Source organism: Prionailurus viverrinus, chromosome D2 (genome assembly GCF_022837055.1).
Source record: "Prionailurus viverrinus isolate Anna chromosome D2, UM_Priviv_1.0, whole genome shotgun sequence".
NCBI lineage: Eukaryota > Metazoa > Chordata > Mammalia > Carnivora > Felidae > Prionailurus > Prionailurus viverrinus.
This window is the reverse complement of record NC_062571.1, coordinates 81,017,234-81,037,439: the sequence shown is the minus strand read 5'-3', so window position 1 is coordinate 81,037,439 and position 20,206 is coordinate 81,017,234. Positions and strand designations below refer to the sequence as shown.

At 44.8% G+C, this 20,206-nt stretch overlaps 1 protein-coding gene across 1 annotated transcript in view; it reads right to left on the bottom strand.

The window, feature by feature from the left end:
* ABRAXAS2 (abraxas 2, BRISC complex subunit) overlaps positions 1–19,956 on the bottom strand; it is a 31,275-nt gene extending 11,319 nt beyond the window's left edge. The window contains exons 1-4 of the mRNA XM_047825791.1: positions 19,858–19,956; positions 15,079–15,169; positions 10,319–10,355; positions 7,281–7,347 (exon numbers count right to left, since the gene is read on the bottom strand). Coding sequence (XP_047681747.1) covers positions 7,281–7,347; positions 10,319–10,355; positions 15,079–15,169; positions 19,858–19,956 — 294 coding nt within the window. The remainder of the gene's footprint in view (positions 1–7,280; positions 7,348–10,318; positions 10,356–15,078; positions 15,170–19,857) is intronic.
* Between the last annotated feature and the right edge of the window lie 250 nt (positions 19,957–20,206).

The window sequence follows — 20,206 nt, the reverse complement described above, 5'->3', positions numbered from 1 at the left end:
CTACCAAACCTGCAGAATCAGAACATCCAAGGGTAGAACCAGGAATATAAATTTAAAACAATTCCTTGAGTTTTTTCTTATACACACTAACGTTTGAACATCTCTGTTGTGGAAATACTTAACTCTATCAGAAGAATAACCTTCATATAGCCTCTTTCTTTGAAACATACAATTTAAGTGAAAATCCTGATTTAAGAAGTAAAGGTAATTAAAAATTGTTAGCATCACTTTTTTTCTTTTTTTTTAACATTTTCTTATTTTTAATGTTTATTACTTATTTATTTATTTTTAATATGAAATTTATTGTCGCATCACTTTTTTTCTAATGTTTGTTTATTTTTGAGGCAGAGAGAGCACGAGTGTGGGAGGGGCAGAGAGAGAGGCAGACAGAGGATCCAAAGCAGGCTTCCCGCTGACGGTAGTAAGCCCAATGCGGGGTTTGAACCCACAAACCATGAGATCACGACCTGAGCTGAAGTCAGAGGTTCAACCAGCAGAGCCACCCAGACGCCCTTGTTAGTGTCATTTTAAAATTAATAGTAAATTTCGATTATGTTTTGGAACTTTCATGTAGGAAGGAAATGAACCAACCTTTGCTGAACCCCTGTGCCCAGCCCCCAGATAGCTGTATTACAAATATTTTCACTAATTATCACAACTCTGGCAGGTGAGTAATGTTTTCTCCACTGGGTTTATATCACATGCAAGGAACTACAGGGAACAAAGAAATAGTTCCTGCCCTCGTGGACTTATTACTGACTATATAAAGCCTAACTTCCAATAAAAGCAACTCATTCTGCTTTTTTTTTTTAAGAAATATATATATATATTTTAATGATTATTTATTTTGAGAGAGAGACAGAGAGCTTGAGTGGAGGAGGGACAGAGAGAGACACACAGAAACCAAAGCAGGCCCCAGGCTCTGAGCTATCAGCACAGAGACCGACACAGGGCTCGAACCCACGAACTGTGAGGTCATGGCCTGAGCCAAAGTCGGACGCTTAACCAACTGAACCACCCAGGTGTCCCCTGATACTCTTTTTTTTAAAAAATGTTTATTTATTTATTTTGAGAGAAAGAGAGAGTGCACACAAGTGGGAGAGGGGCAGAGGCAGAGACAGAGACAGAATCCCAAGCAGGCTCCACAATGTCAGCACAGAGCCCAACGTGGGGCTCAATCTCACAAACTGCGAGATCATGACCCAAGTTAAAATCAAGAGTCGGACGCTTAACTGAGTCACCCAGGCGCCCCAATTCTGATGTTCTTTAAACAAAAATAAAACCCAAACATTTTCTGACAACGTTAAATCTTATAAAATAGGTTTTGTCCAAAGTCGCGGAGCTAAGGAGTGACACCTAAGATGGGGAGACTGTCTGCCTGTCTTCTCCACTGTATAACGGTAACTGTACAGTTCCAAACTGGTCACATGACAGTGGTCATTACAAAGTAAAAAGCACTTAAAAAAAAACTGGGTGGGGCGCCTGGGTGGCGCAGTCAGTTAAGCGTCCGACTTCAGCCAGGTCACGATCTCGCGGTCTGTGAGTTCGAGCCCCGCGTCGGGCTCTGGGCTGATGGCTCAGAGCCTGGAGCCTGTTTCCGACTCTGTGTCTCCCTCTCTCTCTGCCCCTCCCCCGTTCATGCTCTGTCTCTCTCTGTCCCAAAAATAAATAAACGTTGAAAAAAAAAAATTTAAAAAAAAAAACTGGGTAAGAAAAATCATCACCTTTCTGGAGCTACTGGTGCCTGAGAACACGCCATATTGCACCGCGAGCTTCAGGAGTATGACGAGTAATACTAGAGTTAGCGCCTCTGGGGGTCTCTACTCCCCCCGCACCCCTGCAAAGGCCTGAGCGGTGCCAGCACATTGGTGGCTCCCAAGAAACACTCACTGATGAACAGAATCTTGCAAGGGGCTACTGGGTGAGCACTAATGCTTTTCACTAATGATTCCAATTGTTTTATTCCATTTGGGTTTTGTTTTCAAATTTTTTTTAAATTTTTATTTATTTTCGAGAGAGAAAGAGCACGAACGGGGGAGGGTCAGAGAGAGGGAGACACAGAATCTGAAGCAAGCCCCAGGTTCTGAGCTGTCAGCACAGAGCCTGACGCGGGGCTCAAACTCATGAACTCGAGATCGTGACCTGAGCCAAAGTCGGATGCTCAACTGACCGAGCCACCCAGGCGCCCCTCCATTTGTATTTTCTGAGAAGCGGGGAGCTTTACACATTTATTTTGGATTTCAACTGATAGTAATATACTTATTCATTTGATATTTGCTAAAAAGATGACCCGTCATTCTGGTCAATGAAAGATGAGATGCCCAATTAATCCACACTAGTGACATTTAGGATTCTACCTTTTAGAGCTTAACAAGCTAGCTGCAAGACTACTGAGAAACTGCTTCACTGATACTAAAAAGCCCATTTTTTGACAATTATGTTTGGGCCGTGAGGAAAAAGTGTGGACATCTTTCCCTACAACATTATTTCTGAAGTTTTATAGACAACTTTTCACAAAGACTTCCCGCTCTGCTCTCAACTAGACATTCACTTACATTTTTTGGAGCCAAAGCTATCTATCATCCCCAGTCCTGGGCACACTTGTCACTTTCACGCCATGCGCCTTTTGGCCTTACGATGATACTAGGGTGGCAGTTATGTTTATCGTTATCTACTGCAGGGCAGATAGTCCAGAAGGGAGAAACCCTCCTCTCGCTTGCTGTTTTGGCCTTAGCCAAAACCCTGAGGCTCGTGGGAACTTTGTAAACACGAGATGGATTCTGCCAGGACAGTGATTCCGCACGCTGCCACGGATGTCCACACTGCACCTGCTGGGGGATTCTCAGAGCACAAACCTCAGCCTCTATCTCAAGCCTACCACCAAAACACGTTTCAGCAATGTTGTGGACTTCCTATACTTGAGAGCCGCATACTCTTTTGTAAACATATTCCTAATATATTTCACGTATTAGTTTCTGTTGTGACAAAAATCTTTATTGGCTTGTATTTTTTTTTAATCTTTTTTTAACGTTTATTTATTTTTGAGACAGAGAGAGACAGAGCATGAACGGGGAAGGGTCAGAGAGAGAGGGAGACACAGAATCCGAAGCAGGCTCCAGGCTCTGAGCTGTCAGCCCAGAGCCCAACATGGGGCTCGAACTCACAGACCGTGAGATCATGACCTGAGCCGAAGTTAGACACCCAACCGACTGAGCCACCCAGGCGCCCCATTGGCTTGTATTTTTTAATGGAAAACTAGGAACCTGAGAACTTTTAAAATTACTGTATGTTTATTTTATGTGAGTTCAACTTACTAAACTTTTGTTCAATTCTTAGAATTTTTCAATTAAATATTAGACCTGAAGCCTGTCTACCAAAGAGGCAATTTTTGAAGAGATTCTATCAGCACTTTCTTAAAGAGTTATTATTAGATAGAAAAATATTTTCTATGTTAGACACTGTTTAAAGTACACATGTATTTTTAAGCCTAATGGTTCGTTTAAAATTTTTTTAAAACATTTATTTATTTTTGAGAGACAGAGAAAGACAGAGCACGAGAGAGGGAGGGGCAGAGAGAGACGGAGACACAGAATCTGAAGCAGGCTCCAGGCACTGAGCTGTCGGCACAGAGCCCGACGCGGGGCTCGAACTCACGAACTGTGAACCGCGAGATTATGACCTGAGCCGAAGTCAGATACTTCGCTGACTGAGCCACCCAGGCGCCCCCAAGCCTAATGTTTTAGATGTACCTTTGTAGGTAGTACAATAACTGTTTCGAGGTGGCAATGCAATTTTGTACCTTTCCGGGGGGGTGAGGCTCAAACTAGAATCAACTATAAAGTTTTCAGTCATCAAATATTATATGTCATCGTTGCTCTCGCACTAGAAATTTGGATTTTTGAAAGGAATTCTTTTTTATTTTTTAATGTTTATTTATATTTGAGAGAGAGAGGAGGAGAGAGAGAGAGAGAGACAGTGAGTGAGCAGGGGAGGGGCAGAGAAAGACAGTGACAGATCTGAAGCAGGCTCCAGGCTCTGAGCTGTCAGCACAGAGCTGGATGTGGGGCTTGAACCCACAAACTATGAGATCATGACCTGAGCCCAAGTCGGATGCTCAAATGACTGAGCCACCCAGGGGCCCCATTTTTTACAAGAATTCTTAAAGAGTTTATAGTATGAGGTGCCTGGGTGGCTCAGCTGGTTGAGCCTCTGACTCTGGATTTTGGCTCAGGTCATGATCCCAGGGTCGTGGGATTGAGCCTTATGTCAGGGTCCATGCTGAGTGTGGAGCCTGCTTAAGATTCTCTCTCTCCCTCTGCCCCTCTCCCCACTCGCACATTCTCTCTCTCTAAAAAAACAAAAACATTTTTTTTTAGGGGCACCTGGGTGGCTCAGTCGGTTGAGCGTCCGACTTTGGCTCAGGTCATGATCTCACGGTTCATGGGATCAGGCCCCACGTCAGGCTCTGTGCTGACAGCTCAGAGCCTGGAGCCTGCTTCGGATTCTGTGTCTCCCTCTCTCTCTGCCCCTCCCCCTGCTCATGCACCAGCATACATGTGCACCCACATGCTCTCTCTTTCTCAAAATAAACTTAAAAATAGGCATATATATACGTACACATATATCTTACAAAGTCCCCCCCCCCCCCAGCAGCAGCATCACCCCACTCTCCCTTCCCGAAGTAAATACTTTTAAGTTTGGTTGCCTTTCTTCCAGATTGTTTTCTGTACATCCAACTACTTGCTCAGATTTTTGTCTCTATATCAAATAGGCTCAAATTAGAACACTACTTTTTTCACGTAACACAACTTGAAGATCTTTCTAGGTCATCACATGAGAACTTCCCTCATTCTTTCTAATGGCTGCTTCATATCCCACAGTACAGAGGTGCTGGCACAATATACTTAACCAGTTCCCACTGGTTGGATTGCTTTCAAAACCCTCACTATTAAGTAAAGGTGCAACAAACATCCTCGTATGTGGATTCAGAGGCCAGACTGCTCAGTTCAAGCCTTGGCTCCGGCATTACTTGCTGGCAACCTTCAGCAAGTTACCCTTAGTTGCCTCAATTGTACAGTGGGGATGAGAACTATAGCAATGTACCTCCTGAGACTGTTCCAGTACAGGCAAAGCGCTTACAACACGGCCTGACACAGAGTTAAATGTTCAATAATGCCAGCTTTTCGTATCCTTGTGCCTGGATGCAAATGTTTACTTGGGCCAGATTCATAGAGGTGAAACTGCATATTTAAAAGTCTGTCACTGGGGCGCCCAGCTGGCTCCGTCGGTGGAGCGTGCAACTCTTGATCTCAGGGTCATGAGTTTGAGCCCCACGCAGGGTGTAGAGATTACTTAAAAAATAAGCAGGAGGGGCACCCGGGTGGCTCAGTCAAATAAGCGTCCGACTTCAGCTCAGGTCATGATCTCACAGTTCGTGAGTTCGAGCCCTGCGCCGGGCTCTGTGCTGACAGCTCGGAGCCTGGAGCCTGCTTCCGATTCTCTGTCTCCCTCTCTCTCTGCCCCTCCCCTGCTCATGCTCTGTCTTTCTCTGTCTCAAAAATAAATAAAAACATTAAAAAAAAAATTAAGAAAAATAAAAGTTCGGTGTCTAAAATGCGAAAATAAATGGAATGAGGAGGTAGGTTGGTAGTCAGGAGAGGAAAGGATGGGCTGCCGAGAGATTCCGGCATACGTGCTCTTGGGCAGGTCACTGAAAACAAGAGAGCAGGACCGTGATGCCTGCGGCTGCTCTAACTCCCTTCCCCAGGTGGACGGACGATGGGGTCAGACTCCACCAAGACTGAGCACCTCCTGAGCTCGCCATCATCCGCGAAGCTGTCCGTCCTTTCTTCCAGCCTTCCCATTCTTCCTTTTATCTTCCCTGCTTTTCTTTCTGCCTTTCCAACTGGCAGCGCTACTGAGGCAGCAGTAGATGGGAAGGCTGCTGACCTACTCTGCCTGCCCTCTTACCCCCGATGGCCTTCGTCAGACACCTCGGGGGCCAAGTCCCCACAGTGCTGGCTCTTTGTAACCAGGAGTGATCCTTTGAAAGCTTTTTCGTGATACATGCTTCTAGACAAAGGCATTTTGTTTTCTGTTTGACAAATTGGAAACTTTTATTAACTTTTTTCCCTCAAGTGATAGTTTAATAAAAAAAATCTATTTTCCTGGAATAAAAAATGTCAAGGGAAAAAAGTAAAACCTACACATGGTACAACAGAGTAAATTAGAAATGAGATTATCAGACAACGCTGCAGCAATAAAACTGGCTCATTTTCAATTTTTTTTTTCAAGTTTATTTATTTGGAGAGAGACAGAGAGCAAGTGGGGGAGGGGCAGAAAGAGAGGGGGACAGAGGATCCAAAGCGAGGTCTGTGCTGACAGCAGAGATACTGATTCGGGGCTCAAACTCATGAACCGTGAGATCATGACCTGAGCTGAAGTCAGACACTTAACCCACCGAGCCACCCATGTGCCCCATCTTTTTTTTTTTTTTTTAGAAAGAGAGTGCACAAGCAGGGGAGAGCAACAGAGGGAGGGGGAGGGAGGGGGAGGGAGAGAGAGGGAGAGAGAGGGAGAGGGAGAGAGAGAGAGAGAGAGAGAGAGAGAGAGAGAATCTTAAGCAGCTGAGTGTGGAGTCTTACATGGGGCTCGATCCCACGACCCTGGGAACATGATCTGAGCCAAAATCAAGAGTCAGAAGCTCAACCGACCGAGCCACCCAAGTGCCCCCCAATTGTAATTCTATTCAGGCTTGCTTACCACATAATCAGAACACGATATGCATATGTTGACAGAAATAATAAAAACATGACCTTTTGGAAAAACATCTATGTTCAATGTTAACTGAACTTGAAAGAATAATATACCCAAAGACGTTTAATTATGACTTACATTTTTTAGAAACATTTTTCCTGATTATAAAATTAATGCATGTATAGAAGATATTTGCAAAATTATTTCAAAAATTACAAAATGGAAAATTAGAACCATCCAGAATCAACTCAACTATTTTTAACTCTCTGAAGTATAATTCCCCCCCCCCTTGGAGTTTTACATAATAGAATCATACTATAAATATCTCAATCTTTTTCTATTGATATGTTAGAAACATTATCTCACACGTGCGATTTACCTTTAAAATCTACTGAAGTCAACAGAACTCTCACACATTAATGACAAACCACATTGCCTCATTTTACATTCCTTTCTGGTTTTAAGTTTAGATGATAAGACAAAGAGGGATTTCCAAATCAGACTAAGCAAGAAATAGAACATACCTTTCTCCGATCTTTAAGAATCCTGTCCAAACTCTCTTCGTTAACTTTGCTTGCATAGTCATAAAAACTGTTTTTTTTAAAGAGAAAATATATTTTATTAAAACTGTGTAGTATTTTGACACGAATACGCTTAGCCTCGTGCGACTATGGGTCACTGAATCCCAAAAGTTGGTAATAGAGATAGAACTGCTTGTCTTCAACAGATATACAGAGAAATCTATCTCAATGCTTTCTGATGATAGAAGGTATCTTTTGCATCAAAGAATACTCAAGAGACTGATGAAATTGTATTACTTCCACACGTGGGAGGTACTGATAGCAAGTAATTATGAAACGTGTGGTTTCCTTGTTTCTAAGTATCAATTACTTGGGGGGGGGGAGGGGGACACAAGAGCTCCTTTTCTGAGAAGTGCAGAAGGGAGACGAACATCTGTTAAATGTTTGGCTGATTTCTCGTGTTATTTCATTTCATTCTTGCCTCAATACTGGTGAGTAGGTAGGTATTAGCACAGCCCAACGTGTTCCGAGTTCTATTCCCATTTTTGTAGATAGAGAGACTCAGGGTAAGCGATTTGCCTCCAACCGTAGAGCTGGCAGATGGAAGAACTGAGATTTGAAGCCAGGTCCGACCCTCAAGTAGACCTACCTGACCCGGATCCTGTGGTGGGCAGCCAGGCACGATGATGCGTGGGCCTTTCCACCACTGGCTGTGCTTTCAGGAATGCCGTCCCTCCGCCTTCCTCCCACCACCACAAGCCCAGGCCTTATAAAGCAGTGAGAAGTTCAAGAAAGAGTAAAAACAGGGGCGCTTGGGTGGGTCAGTCGGTTAAGTGGCTGACCAGCTCAGGTCATGATCTTGTGGTTCACAGGTTCGAGCCCCACCTGAGCTGTCTGTGCTGACAGCTCAGAGCCCGGAGCCTGCGTCATGGATTCTGTCTCCCTCTCTCTCTGCCCCTCCCCCACTCGTACTCGGTCTTTCTGTCTCTCTCTCTCTCTCTCTCAAAAATAAATAAAACATTTTAAAAGTTAAAAAAAAAAAAAAAAGAGTAAAAACAAAAACAAAGCCACGGAACTGGAAGTCAGGAGAAACCAGCTCCTGCCATGCTGCTTCTCATTTTATGATCTCGGGTGAGTCACTTAACCCATGTGGTCTCCATTTCCCTTTCCGGAAACAGGGAGTAGACATAGATTTCTAAGGTTTCTTTCAGCTCCAAGAATTATAGGTCTATGATTTAAACTTAAATCCTGGGGTGCCTGGCTGGCTCAGTTGGAGGAGTGTGAGTCTGTTGTTCTCACCCACGTCGGGTGTAGACTACATAAAATAAATAAATAAATAAAATTTTAAAGCAGACTTAAGTTAAATCCTTGTTCTGGTACAATCTTACTGACAGCATTTTAAGGAACTCCTCAGGAAGGCTAGCAGAGCTTTGCAGAATCAGGGCCAAATCGGATACTTTCATGGACCAAACACAGGGAATGTGAGGACCAGGGCCCGAATCACGTCGTGTGCTCTGAGATTCTTCTCAGATGAATTGCTTGCTTTGCTTCCCACTCCTCTTCCAATTACGTGTAAAATATGAAAGTGATGAGGTTTTTGGCTGCTTTCAGGCTTTGTCCACAGGTAGCCATCTTGCATGAGGGCAAGCCTCTGAAATCCTCAATGGGTGGGCGTGTGTGTGGTGGGGGGCTGAGGGAGGGGTCCCCAGGAGTTCTTGGGTGCAAGGGGCTGGGTGTTTGGGCCAGCTGAGAACGAGACAGGGGTCAGGGTGAGAGCGGGGGACATACAGCAAGAACGGCTAGGCACGAGGGGTGGGCAGGTGTTAGAGAAGGGAGCGCTGACCGAGAACGCTGAATTGCACTAGCGTGGGCAGCTCTAAAAGGGAGGTACTGGCTTCTGGGAAGGTAGAACACACCCTCAGGGGTGGGGGTTAAGAAACACTGAGTTGGAGCCATCACGGCAACCATCGGGTGGAGGGGTCTGGGGCTGAGAGAGCAGGCAGAGGTGCGATGGGAGTCTGCGGAGAAGCGTGGTGCATAGAGGACACTGGCACTTTTCTCTCTTGCCCTCCACCCCTGTCATTTGCTCCCTCCCTTCTGAACGGTGCCCTCCCATTTCTTCCTTTCTGTCCTTTAGTTGGTCTTAGTATGCAACCGGTGTATATTAACTTATATACACGCAAAATGAAGGTTCCGTGTTTCCTTTCCTTTCCTCATAAAGTTGAACACTGAACATTTTTTATTCTTCTTAAAAACACCCCTTTGGGGCGCCTGGGTGGCGCAGTCGGTTGAGCGTCCGACTTCAGCCAGGTCACGATCTCGCGGTCCGCGAGTTCGAGCCCCGCGTCAGGCTCTGGGCTGATGGCTCAGAGCCTGGAGCCTGTTTCCGATTCTGTGTCTCCCTCTCTCTCTGCCCCTCCCCAGTTCATGCTCTGTCTCTCTCTGTCCCAAAAATAAATAAACGTTGAAAAAAAAAAAATTAAAAAAAAAACACCCCTTAAGTTATTTTATCCATACGTGATCCTTAACTTCCTGCTCTGGGGCCGAACAGTCCTTGGGAGGGTGCCGGAGCAGGCTTTCATTGTAAACCACTGAGGCCAAGATTTATACCATCCCTCCCCTTTCCCTAACCTAACACAGTGCCCCAAACACATAGGTGTTCGTTCACAAACAAGTGAATTTGGATGCCCTCAGTTTTACGTGTGACTTTATAGCCACAATCAGCTACAGACCTAAATTCATCAGTTTTTTTTTTAATTCCAGTTCTTTTTTTTTTTAATTTATTTTTGAGAGAGAGAGAGAAAATTAAAAAATTTTTTAAATTTATTTTGAGAGGGAGAGAGAGAATCCCAAGCAGGCTCCACGCTGTCATCGCAGAGCCTGATGAGGACCTCAGTCTCACAAACTGTGAGATCGTGACCTGAGCCGAAATCAAGAGTTGGGTGCTTCACCAACTGAGCCACCTGGGCGCCCCGAAATTCACTAGTTTTTATCAATTAATATTTTAATGAGGACTAAAAGTGACAAAGAATGTGGCTTACCTAAAAAGTTTTGAACAAGGCTGATGATTATGGATTTCTGTAATTAGAAAGAAAAAAAACACATCTCAGTTAATCTGGTAAGATACAGGCAAGTATCAAATAGCCCAGGATTTTTCTTTGTTTTCTTAACTAAAATCTTGAATAAAAAGACAGCTTTCCTCTCCCTAGTAGGTACTAGTGAAGGCAGTGTGCCTTCTTAACACTTCAACTCAGGGACACATTCTCAGTACAAAGTCAACTGGAGAACAAGTTCTGTTTCCATCTGTCCACGAACGAGAGGCACACATCTGAAAGCTTTTATTCAGAACACGCAGCTATTGTGTGCCCTCATTCAATCTCACCTAGTTAAACAAAGCATAAGAGGAAAAAGTAACAACTGACTGGAAGCATTTAATCAAAGTGTGTGAGCGCAGTGAGGACAGCTTGGGGAGAGGAGGGCCTACCCCCCCCCCCCCCCCATCAATAACCCACTAATGGGCTCAGGACAACTTGGGCCAGGTGTTTTGAGGGGGAAGGGAGGAGGAGACTCTGGAGGCCTGTTAACCCTTTCAAAGACGGTCAGCACCAAGGGAAACAGTCATTTAGAAGGCAGATCCTAATGGCTTCTGGAACTATTGCTGGGATTAACCAGAGTGAACAATTTCTTCAAGCTCATCAGGGGGCTTGGGGTCTGGGTTGCTTTACAAGACCATGAGACTAATTAACCATTCAATTCTATTAATAACATTCTTCTGGACAGAGGCTAATCACCTGTTGTTTAAAAAGCCACAGGCACAGAGTTCCAGGCTACAATTTTAACGCAATTAAAATGAAACCATGACCCTGGAGGACATGGGACTGTGTCCATTAGCTTCTGTCCTAATGTTAACGCTGCCAGAACATGCGCACGAATGCAGTTCCCCCACTGGGAAGATCAGTTCATCGCCTCACGTAGCTGTGGACGAAGTGGTGCAAATAAGAAACCTTCATCTAGAAATCGTTCTCTCTTTCATCACCGAGCATAATACATTACACCATCCTACGTTATTTCAGATACTACTGGTGATGCGATTAGAACGTGGAACATTTGTAGCAAAAACTTTAAAAATTAGAGTTCAGGAAAAAGAGAAAAAACTCACCTTCTACTTTAAAGGGTATTTTCAGAAACCCCCTCGAGTCAGTTCTGAACCCCAAATACACATTGTTGTCATCAACTGCCCAGCAGACTTGTCATGGTTTACAACTGGGATTAGAAGCACACTAAAGATATGTCCTAGATATCGTGTGGCATTTGCTAAAGGAAGCTGAATCTTTCTCTTAGAAGATTTTTTGCAAGGCCTAAGCGCTCCATGGAGAAGACTGGGTGAAAGCCTGAAACGCGATAAAGCCGCAGATGACCCGGAAGCTGGCTGGCACGCTGGCTGATAGGTAGGCCTCTGAAAACAGGCAGAAGCAGGGCAGCCTTGCTTGCGGTCCCAGAGTCTGCCGTGCCTCTAAGCTCATCCGTGTGGTCAAGACTCCTCTTTACACGTGCAGGGCGTCTCTTCACTCATTTCCTTAGAAGTTCGCTACCCCCGGACCTTCGGCTGTTCCCGCCAATCGATCGTCCTACCTCTGCTTCTCCTTCTGGGGGTGACTCAGTTCCACTACTCCCAACCTTTCCAGTAACTGCAGTGGCATCACTTCATTAACCAAGGAAGCCCTTGGGTGGTGGTCTGCTCCCTCCCCTTCCTAGAACAAAGGGTGGACAGCTCTATTTAAAGTGAGTTAGCACTGGGGCGCCTGGGTGGCTCGGCCGGTTGGGTGTCCGAGTTCGGTTCAGGTCATGATCTCGCAGTCGGTGAGTTCGAGCCCCGTGTCAGGCTCTGTGCTGACAGCTCAACGCCTGGAGCCTGCTTCGGATTCTGTGTCTCCCTCTCTCTCTGCCCCTCCCCCTCTCATGCTGTGTGTGTGTGTGTGTGTGTGTGTGTGTGTGTGTGTCTCTCTCTCTCTCTCCCAAAAATAAAGATTTTAAAGCGAATTAGCACAGCCTTTAAAATTAATATGTAATCAACACAAAACGCGACACCTCGTGTTCTGAACGTAGCATTCTTTATGAAGTCCTTATTACAGAGGGAAAGATAAAGGGATCTGTACATGGATTCAGACATGTGCAGCAAATACCAACTTTGGTCACTTCATTTTATTTAGAACATCTCGTTCTGGAGGTTAAGCTGTGCCAGGAATTCTTTACACCACTGGTCTGAAACACTACTCATGGCACTTCAGCTAACGTTTGCCCTTCCCACCCAGATTTTCCAGAGTCCCCGGTTTATATTTCTAACATGTATTCCTTTTTAAAAGAAAACTATTCCAATGATAACAATACTTTTAAGAGAATACCAGCAAACGCTTTGCCCATAAGATCCATAATCTGTCTCAAACAATGAAATGAATACAGCTAATAAGCTAAACGTTGTACAGCAAAAGATGGTTGTCATGGTGCTGTATTAACTGGGACACTCTATCAATCGGTACTTCTCCGTATTTACAATACCATGGAAACGTACTTACTGCGAGAACCCGAAGGCTTATAAAGCAGATACACCGCATTAAACTGTAGAATTGGAATTATTTTCCCATTCTATTTCTTTAAAAATAAATAAATAGCCAGAATATTCATCAGAAATGCTGCTTTGGTGAGCACGCCAGGTAAGAGAGCTCTTTCTTGCATGGTTTGCTGTCAGTTAACTCTGGCATTTTAACCTTCAAATACCAAATTCGTTTTTGAAAATCCAAGTGCAAACAATAAAACTGCACACATGTCCAACGAAACCAAAGTCTCTATCGCAGAATTTTAAAGAGTTAAGCAAAACAAAAACAAAATCTCAGTGAAAGAAGGGCTACATCCCATATATCAAGTCTTTATAATAAGTCATTATTGGGGCACCTGGATGGCTCCGTCGGTTAAGCGTTCGGCTTTGGCTCAGCTCATTATCTCACAGTTGGTGGGTTTGAGCCCCGCGTCGGGCTCTGTGCTGACAGCTTGGAGCCTGGAGCCTGCTTGGGATTCTGTGTCTCCCTCTCTCTCTGCCCCTCCCGCTTGCATTCTGTCTCTGTCTCTCAAAAATGAGTAAGCGTTAAAAAGAATTTCTAGTAAGTCATTGTTGTGGGGAGTAGGTTTTATAGGTTTGGTCCTTGAGGAAATTAACTATTTCTTGTCCCCGCCCCCACAATCCTAACCGCCTCCCCCCCCCACCTCCAGTCCTCATCCCGGCCTCCCAACCCATGTACTAGAAGGCTTTCAGAACAGGCTTGAAATTGCTGATGTGGCCCCAACATAACCTAACCTTCCAGCAAGATTTCAAACCAGCAACCAGTCCCCTTCACACATTCTGTATTTTAATTGTGTAGAAACAGGCCAGATTCCCTGTATATTTTATGCACTCCTTGCTCTGGGTTCCCCTGAATGCACTGCCCACTAGCCCTGAGTTCACCTCCTTCATGTCTCCATTACTGATTTTCCCCACGAGCAGGTTTTCCTTTTCCACTTAGGGGCTCGTCTCTGTTCCTTTCTTACAGTACCCATCTTGTGCTTTGTCTGGTATCTCTGCTTACTTGTCTTCTCCTCCCCACACTCCTGGCAGCAAGAGATGCATCTGGATATCCCCCTCGCTGTGTGGCACGTGCCTCACACGCAATAGTCAACAGATGTTGGCCGCAGAAGTGAAATGTCCCCTGCTGGGTTCTGAGCATCAGGACATGCTGTTTGGTGACATGCTTGAGGTGCAGTTTGATCCCTAGTTATCAAAAAGGGGCTTGGGGCGCCTGGGTGGCTCAGTCGGTTGAGTGACCGACTTTGGCTCGGGTGATGATCTCATGGTTGTGAGCTTGAGCCCCACGTCGGGCTCTGTGCTGACAGCTCGGAGCCTGGAGCCCGCTTCTGATTCTGTGTCCCCCTCTCTCTCTCTGCCCCTCCCCCACTCATGCTCTGTCTCTGTCTCAGAAATAAATAAACATTAAAAAAATTTTTTTTAAAAGGGGGGCTGATGCAAAGAGGGTGGGCGCATCTATAAATGCTCTTCAACTTCCTCAGCAATCGCCCCCAAATCGACTGGGTTGTTCTTCAGAAAGCTGTTTCGAGGGGCACCTGGGTGGTTCAGTCGGATAAGCGTCCAACTTTGGCTCAGGTCACAATCTCACTGTTCATGAGTTCAAGCCCCGCGTTGGGCTCTGTGCTGACAGCTCGGACCTGGAGCCTGTTTCGGATTCTCTGTTTCCCTCTCTCTCTGCCTCTGCCTGCTCGTCTCTCAAAAATAAACATTTTAAAAGTTTAAAAAAAAAAGAAAAGAAAGAAAGCTGCTTCCATTCAGCAAACTGCTCGTGTAAACAAGTGTGAACACTGTTGCCAGATCCTTCCAGGAAGCACCAGCCCAACAGATCCATTCGTTCCAGTACGCGGGGAGGCTGACAATGGGGAATAGCCGGAGCCGCAAACTTGGGATTCGCTGTGGTTTCAAAGAGACAATCAAGCGAAATAGCACACAGCACTTCAGTAAAAGACCAGTTAGTAAGAGACAGCTTTGCAAGGCTTCCTACACATAGAGTCACACGCTGCAAGTCCACACTGACTTATAAAACATTCCCTACCAGTTATCGGTGCAAGTGATTTGTGTTGTGATTTTAATGGTCTTCTATGTGCCTTTAATCTTTCAGATTAAAATCGGGAAAGGGCCAAAGAACGAAACAAACAGCACTGATACAGAAAAAGTATCTCTAAGCTCAGTGATAAACTCACTTACCGATTACTTGCAGAAATTCTGTGTTGCTGATTTGTGAGTCACTGATGCTAAAGGTTTCCTCTTGTCTTACCTCTCCCAGCAGAAATCCTTCCTAAAAGTAATCAGAGAAAATAGTCGCAGACTAAACATAAAGATGATTTTTTACTGGAATTAAAAGGAATGGAGGGCATTATAATTTTGTAACAATTTTTAACAATAATCCAAAAAGCTTGCCAAAGAAACTACTCTTCTATAAACCCACAAGGAAGACTAAAGCAATCTGAGATATATCGATTAACTGGATTGTTTGAAAAAAGGATTCCATACACGATGAAATACTTTAATCCCTTAAGAAAAAAAAAAACCTGCTTTTTTTTTTTGAAGCAAAAATAAGTAGAGTGAATTCATTTCTTAAATCCTACTGAGTGTAATAACCAATATCAAAAAAGCTCAGGAAGCAGAAATATTCCAAGGTTGTTTTCTGGAAACGGCATACAATTTATTTCATTGTTTTAAAAGCACCGTTAATGATAAAAGGATGAAGAAGTTTAACACAAAGCACAACGAATTGCTCTTGTACGGGCTGTGGGAAATGAGGATTTCAGCAAATAAATTTATCATTCGCACGAATATTTTTCCTTAATAAACACGGAGGTTTGTTTCCTTACACCTTGGGAGAACGGGAAATCCTGGGTCACTCGGCACATAACCTACTGTGTACTTGCTGCCATGCTCAGCACAGGCACAGTTGGAGAACATTCACTGGCTGTCACAATAACTTTCCTAAGAGGGTGAACTAATAGGCTGTTCTGCAATCGCCCTTCCGGAAGAGCCATGTGCTTACTCCTTCCTCCATTTTGCTTTTTTTTTTTTTTAAAGTATATTTATTCTGTGAGAGAGAGAGAGAGAGAGAGAGAGAGAGAGAGGATGTATGGGAGGGGCAGAAAGGGTGCGGGGGGGGGGGGGGGGGGGCGGGGAGAGAATCCCTAACAGGCTCCGCACTGTTAGCGTGGAGCCGACATGGGGCTTGAACTCACCAAACATGAGATCACGACCTGAGCCGAAATCGAGAGTTGGACACTTAACCGACTGAGCCACCCGGGCGCCCCGGTCTGTTTGGCTCTTTACTCAGATGGCACCTTATTAGATGGCCAATGTAACGGAAACAGGGACTGTCACACACTCTGTCTCCTGTCCCCTGCATTCTTTTTCTTCTCAGTCTTCTCACTATCCGCCATAGTACATCCTTGTATTAACAAAGAAATGCCTACACCTACTAAAATGTAAGCTCCATGAGAGCAGGGACTCTGTGTTTGCTCACTGCTATACCTCAGCACCCAGCACAGTGCCCAGCCTAACACACTGGAGGTGCTCAATAAATACTGGTTGAGGATATTTGTTGAAACAATGCCCCCCCCTTTTTCAAATGTTTTATGTATTTATTTAGAGAGAGAGCAGGGGAGGGGCAGAAAGAGAAGGAGAGCACGGGGTAGAGAGAGAGAGACAGAGGATCTGACACGGGCTCCGAGCTGATAGCAAAGAGCCCGATGTGGGGTTCGAACCCACGAGCCATGAGATAATGACCTGAGCTGAAGTCAGACGCTTAACCGACTGAGCCACCCAGGTGCTCCGAAACGATGCCCTTGTACTACATACCTTTCTATTCTAGGCTAACCCTTCAAGTCAATTAAAGGAATTTCCTAGTTTAAAAATATTCCCAGTTGAGGGGAGCCTGGATGGCTCAACCAGTTGAGCATCCGACTCTGGATTTCAGCTCAGATCATGCATGATCTCATGATTTGTGGGTTCGAACCCTGCGTTGGGCTGTGGGCTGACAGCACGGAACCTGCTTGGGATTCTGTCTCCCCTCTCTGCCCTTCCCCACCACTCACTCTCTCTCTCTCCCTCTCAAAAATAAACATTAAAAAAAATATATTTCCAGTTGGAATCTGTGGAGGTGAGGAGGGAGAGATAGATGCTTTACAGCATAGTTTTTGTGTTGAATTAGGGGAGTGTCCTAAAATCCCAAATCATCATGTACAGGGTATTTCTCAAACTTAAGTAATATACAGATCCCCTCTAAAAAATTTTCTCTCAAGCACCTGGGTGGCTCAGTGGGTTGAGCATCCGATTCTTGATTTCGGCTCAGGTCATGATCTCACAGTTCGTGGGACGGAGCACCGCATGGCTCTCTGCACTGACAGTGAGGAGCCTGCTTGGGATTCTCTCTCTCCCTCTCTCTCTCTGCCCCCCTCTGCACAATGGATGCATGCACATGTGCTCTCACTCAAAATAAATTAAAACGTTAAAAAAATTTTTTTCTCTCAAACCTAAAGGAGTGTTCATGACTACTGGTTTGAGACACAGTGACTTTTATTCCATACAAGTCTTTCAGTTATGAGCTCTCGCTACAAAAGAGAAGCTCTGTCTTTGTAACAAATTGATAAAAATTAAAATGAAGAAAAGTTAAATTTCTATAGAACTTCACACTTAAGAATGTATCTACAGATCCTTAGTGTTCCACAGTCTAGGACTGCCAGAGTTAGAAAATAAAAATACAGGCTACTCAGTTAAGTGTGAATTTCAGATAAACAATGAACAATTTTTTATGTAATATTTAGGATATACTGCCACTAAAAAATTACTTCCCATTTATCTGAAATTCACATTTAATTGAGTACCCTGTATCTTACCTGGAAACTCTATCATAGTCCTCAGATTGAAAAAGTCAACAGTGACATCAAGACATTCCAAAGCCAAGTATAAAATGAATGTTTATTATCTACTGGTCGGGGTTATCTGAGCCACTGTTACTTTATAGAGGAAGGAGGCAAACTGTGGTATGTGGGTTCAATCTAGCTTCATGCCTGTTAGCGTACAGCCGACAAGTTAAGAATAGGTTCTACTTTTAAATGGTTGAAAAAAATAAAAAATAGGAATAGTTCATGATGTGAAAATTATATGAAATTCAAATTTCAGAGTCCATAACTAAAGTTTTATTGGAAACATTCACCCTAATTTATTTATTGTCTTTGGCTGCTGTCTTCATCCAACAGCAGAATTGAGTAGTTGCTACAGAGACTGGCTCACAAAACCTAAAACATTTACTATTTGGCCCTTTACAGAAAATGCTTGCTCACCTCAGCTCTACAGAATGAGTGATTTTAAACTAATTTCTTTCCTGGACAAAACAAGAATGCACTACAAAAGCAAGTTTTTGATTCCTCAACTTTAAAATGTATAAAATCGAAATTAAAGTAGTCTGCATATATAATCGTGGCAAGGTTAACATAAACAGCTATGGCCATGTGAAATAAAGTTGCAAACTATTTGGAGACATACTTCCATATCATGGCAAAGACTTCCACAAAGTCTAGCACCATGTCTGGCAAAGCACAGATATAAGGGAATATTTCTCGAATTAAATTAATAACAATCTAAGTAACATGGCCATGTCACTGCTGTTTGTAGAACATCTATCCAAGAGGTAACTTATTCTTAACAATAGTCTTGCCTTCTGCAAAAACTGTGATATTACTAGGTAGTCCAAGAGCTACAGATGTTAAGAAGCATTGCTGAAACCGTATTTTATACTTCTAAGGACATCAGGAGTATCACAAACCAACTATATATGGAACTTCATTACATTATCAAATAGCTGCCTATAGTATCACAGGCCTTAGTGTCCAGAGACGTGAGCTAACTCTGGAAACACCCATGTGTATTCCTATCTCCACTATCAACATCGAAGAGATGAAAAGTACAATAATTTCATGATACCCAACTTACTAACAGAATCACCTCTCTGTGTGATCAGTTTTTACTAATGGAGGCTAAGATTGCAGACATGAAACCAAACCCAGTTCCTTATTCTGCAGTGTATCATTTTGCTTTGTAATGACAACCACAACCCCCCCCACACACTTATTAAATAAATTTGAATAATTCACTATTGACATCTTTTCAAATAACCCCTCAATTTGGTGGACAGATTACATATGTAAAGATAAAAGTTACCTAGTTTCACAAAGAAACTTCCATCCAGGCGAATGACATTAAAAAGACAATTCGCGAAATAAAGACATTGAAGCAGACAAGCTTTGCTCTCGGGGAGCTCCGAAGCCTATGCATTTCCGATCACTCATACGTAGGCCTGTCATTTCCCTATTTCGCTGCGACGAGCGCCGTGGTTTTAGAACATTCGCCAAGGAACTAAATATGCAACTTCAAGGCAAACAGACCCTACACCTAAACACTCCTGTTTACATTCTCCATTTTCCATCGAGGCGAAGAAAACACACGAACGTATCTAACGAGTATGAATAGTGACAGCCATGGTTTCTTTCCCTCGTCGCACCCCACAACAACCTGTGAGACCGGCGGGCGGGGCAGGGTGCCTCGGTTCCCAGACTAAAGCTCGGTCTCTCCGCTCTCTGCCGACCCCGGGAGCTCCTCGCAAGTCTAGAAGCCTCTCAGGGAGGGGCAGGAGCTCGGTTTCCACTAAGCGACTCCAGACACTGCTGGCTGCCAACCGAGACAGCTTTGCTAAAAACAAGACGGCTGTCCTGAGAGGGCCAGGAGGTGGCAGGCACCGAATGAGGGGGCCCATCCATCCCAGGGGCGAAGGAGCCCAGGGTAGCAGGAGCTCGCCGGGGGCGGGAGCCGCCCGGGTCACCTGCCCCTCGGGCCAGCCCGGGAGCCCAGGGGGTGAGCCGCGAGCGGTTCCAGCTTGGCCGCAGGCGCCGGCCCGGGACGGAGGCTGGAGGCTCCAGCGGCCGCGGCGGGGGGCCCGGCACCTACGTGGTCAGCGTTGCTGTTGGCGCTGTGGAAACACACAGCGCTGAAGGTGTAGCCCGAAATGGAAGCCGCCATGATGGAAATCTCCAATTCCCCCATCATGCCCCGCGGAGGGCACGCAGCCTTCCGGCCGGCCCCGCCCCTTGGCATCCTGGGAAATGAAGTTTTTGGCGGGTGAGGCCAAGGGGCCGGAGCGCCCGCAGAGACGCAGATTTGCCCTATTGGAACCCAACCCCCGCGAGGTGTCCTCCGTCTCGGGCCCTGCGCATCTCAGATACCGCCTCTTCTGCAGAGCCCTCGAGAGTTCCCCAAATCATTTTTTCTCTTTGCAAATGAAACTCTTACTAATAAA